Below are 3,343 nucleotides of genomic sequence, written 5' to 3'. Positions count from 1 at the left end.
AGAAAGGCGGCGGGGCTGTTGCAGGCTGCTGTGGCAGCAGCCACCAGATGTCAGGGTCTGATCAGCGCTTCCAGGGCTGCTCGGGCTTCCCAGCACGGCTGGAAGAGCCGCTGCGAGGAACCCGAAAATGTTACTGAAACGCCACATCCTTTCCCCAGAATGCAGAGCTCGTGTTTTCTCTGAGGTGTCTTTGCAGGAGAGCTCCTGAGCCACCCTGCTGCCGGTGCTGCAGGTGTTTGGAACTTGCAAGGAGGAGGATGGTCTGAGGAGGGAGGACACCCACCCTGGGTTTCGCGCTTGGGCATGGCATCTTATGTGACCCCTCACTGATCACAGCTCCTTGGAGGTACCGCTTCCACTTCTTGATGGGAATGGCTGGTGTTGAGAACCAGGGCTTCCAGGCTTTAGCCGCCGAGCTCATCTCCTGTCCCGCGAGGACAAGAGAGAATCGGACTTTGCTAAAGACTTGACTCCTCGGGCGCTGCGGTGAGGTGTCCAGGCCGGTCTCTTTGGATGCGCAACCCGTGCCTTCCCTGAGGTAACATGGTCAAGTTGTTCGTTTCGCCTACGTGCTTTGCCAGATTGGTGAATTTTTCTTTATTTTTTTTATTTTGGAAAACAAGTCTTTCTGGTGATCTTGGCGCCCGCCCTGCCAGGCGGGTTCCTGCGGTGCCTCTGGGGAGGCGCAGGCCGGGCAGCAGCTGGGCCGCGGCCCGTGCTCCTGTGCAAGCGCTGAGGAGAAGCGTGCGGGAAGCGCGCGAAAACCGCGCGGGGCTGGGGGGGAGAACGGACTGGGGGACGCGGGGCTGGCGGAAATTCAGATTTACGCACACAAGACCCATTCTCCTCTGTCAGAACCCCCAGCTCTGGGCAGGAGAACGAAGGGCAGCGACCCGCCTGCGCCGCCCCCCCCCCCCCCCCCCCCCGACCGCTCCCCGAGCCCCCGCTCCCTCAGCGAGGGGTGCACCGCGCGGCGGGGTCCGGCGGGCACCGCAACCCCGCCTTCCCTCCTCCTCCTCCTCCCCCCGGGAAGGCGGCGCGGCCCGCCCGAGCGGGAGGGGCTCGCCTCACGCCGCCCACCGCCTGCGGAACAAAAGCGGCGGCTGCATGGTGGCGGCGGAGCGGTGTGCCGCGCCCGCCCGCCCCGCGCCTCGCCCCGCTCCGCCGCCACCATGTCGGGCCCCGGCGGCAGCAGCAGCAGCAGCGCCGTGAAGAAGAGGAGCCCGGCGGGCTCGGCCTCCTCGCTGGCGCAGGAGGAGGAGAAGCAGGCGATGGAGAAGATGCTGGAGGAGGCGGGCGGAGGGGCGCAGGAGAACGGCTGCGCCCGCTCGCCATGCCCCTCGGCCGAGGGCGAGGGGGTGACCCTGCAGCGCTCCATCACGCTGCTCAACGGCGTGGCCATCATCGTGGGCACCATCATCGGCTCCGGCATCTTCGTCACCCCCACCGGCGTGTTGCGGGAGGCCGGTTCGCCGGGGCTGTCGCTGGTGGTGTGGGCCGTCTGCGGGGCCTTCTCCATCGTGGGTGCCCTCTGCTACGCGGAGCTGGGCACCACCATCACCAAGTCCGGCGGGGACTACGCCTACATGCTGGAGGTGTACGGCTCCCTGCCCGCCTTCCTCAAGCTCTGGATAGAGCTGCTCATCATCCGGCCCTCCTCGCAGTACATCGTGGCTCTGGTCTTCGCTACCTACCTGCTCAAGCCCATCTTCCCCACCTGCCCGGTGCCCGAAGAGGCTGCCAAGCTGGTGGCCTGTCTCTGTGTCCGTAAGTACCTCCAGACCCTGTCCGGGCGACCGCTGTCCTGCTGCCCCGCGTGGCTTCCCGCTCGCCATCGCCCTGCCCGAGCAGCTGGCAGCCTTGAGCCCGGTGCTGTGTAGGAGATACGCCATCTCTCCTGGGCTAAACTAGCTGCATGCTGGGGTTTGGGGGCTGTTTTGAACAGCAGGAGTAGGAAAAGTGGCCCTATCACAGATAAATCCAGCAAAAAATACCCAAGCTTCCAGTTAGGGGCTGGCGAGCCCCCGTTTTCCGGCAGCGCAGCGAGCAGCGTGCGATGAATGCAACGTGCGCTTTGCCCGTGCGCTGGAACGGGGTTGCTCGTGCCCTCCCGCTGGAGCGTGTTCGGGCAGGGGAAGGTCCCCGTGCAGCCCCGCGGTGCTGGGGTGGGTGGTTACGTGGAGACGTGGGTTAACGTGCGGTTGGGAAATCGTCTGTCACATGCAGCTGGTGCTGAACGTGGCCTGTGCTGCAGTGCCTGGCTGTTTTCAGCACCAGTCTGGAGACGAGACGTTTCTCGGTACTGAGCTCGAAACCTGCTTGGTTTTTTTTGCTAGCAAGCATTATACCTCATGAGACGTGTCCTCGCAGAGAAGTTCAGTCGTGCTGTGATGAATTTAGGGCCACTGATGTCTGCCATAGCACACAGGTCTCTCTCCTGTTGCAGTTTTTCTCATCTCTCTGATATTTTGAGGTCTGCCGGTTTGCCAGTGAAGCCCCATTTTCCATTCTTCCGGCGGCTGCGAAGTCACCCTATCCAAATTCCTCTTCCTTTAAATGTGGGACCATTTTCTGCCTTCTCTCCTGATTTCCTATTCAGTCCCTGTTCCTCGCCACTGGTAGTTCTGGTGCCATTGTGAGGGGGTATATCGGGAGAGGGCATAACTTTTTGTGAGGGCTTTATAAAGCATTCCTGTGCTCTGTAAAGTTGCAGTCGGGTGATCTTTTTATTTTTTCATTTTGAGGTTGCGAAGAGAAATCTGCTTGTTCGTGCTGTCCGAAGGGAGATTGTGTTGGATTCCTTCACCCTCTGAGGATGGCAGGCATTCAAAAGCTGCAGCACATGGTCATTATGGGAAGATAATTGTCTGTAATGTCTTCATGCACCGACTGACCGAGTCTTTGGTCAATCTTTGGCCACATACATTGTATGGCTAGCTAGTAGATGTAGTGGCAGGGCAGCAGATTGTACTTTCTTTGGGCGAGCCTGAAACTTACTAGTTCCCCAGATAAATTTTTGGGAACACCAGGGCAAGTAGACAAGCATGTGGACTTCCCATCGAAGCTTTTAACACAGTGGAGTGCGTGTTTAGGCAAATGGAGTCACCCAACTAGGAAAGCTATAGCGGGGTTAGAAAATAGTCCTGCTGATGGGTTTCTTGCCTCAAGTGGGGCCGTGTGAAAAATCTGGTTTTAGAGCTTTCCTGCCAGTCTGCAGTATATTCAGCGACACAGAGAAAAGGGGCATGCATGCACGTGGCATTCACATTTTTTGCTGAAAAGCTAACAGAATGAGAGCATTGCTTAGGTGGACTTTCTTACTGTTTTGTGTCAAAGTTTTGCT

At 59.3% G+C, this 3,343-nt stretch overlaps 1 protein-coding gene across 1 annotated transcript in view; it reads left to right on the top strand.

The window, feature by feature from the left end:
• The first annotated feature begins 1,097 nt into the window (after positions 1 to 1,097).
• Positions 1,098 to 3,343, top strand: part of SLC7A5 (solute carrier family 7 member 5) — a 42,409-nt gene continuing 40,163 nt past the window's right edge. The window contains exon 1 of the mRNA XM_009934490.2: positions 1,098 to 1,767. Coding sequence (XP_009932792.2) covers positions 1,173 to 1,767 — 595 coding nt within the window. The 5' untranslated portion in view covers positions 1,098 to 1,172. The remainder of the gene's footprint in view (positions 1,768 to 3,343) is intronic.

The sequence above is a fragment of the Opisthocomus hoazin genome, chromosome 12 (genome assembly GCF_030867145.1).
Source record: "Opisthocomus hoazin isolate bOpiHoa1 chromosome 12, bOpiHoa1.hap1, whole genome shotgun sequence".
In the NCBI taxonomy this organism is placed as follows: Eukaryota; Metazoa; Chordata; class Aves; order Opisthocomiformes; family Opisthocomidae; genus Opisthocomus; species Opisthocomus hoazin.
This window is presented reverse-complemented; position numbering and strand designations above follow the sequence as displayed.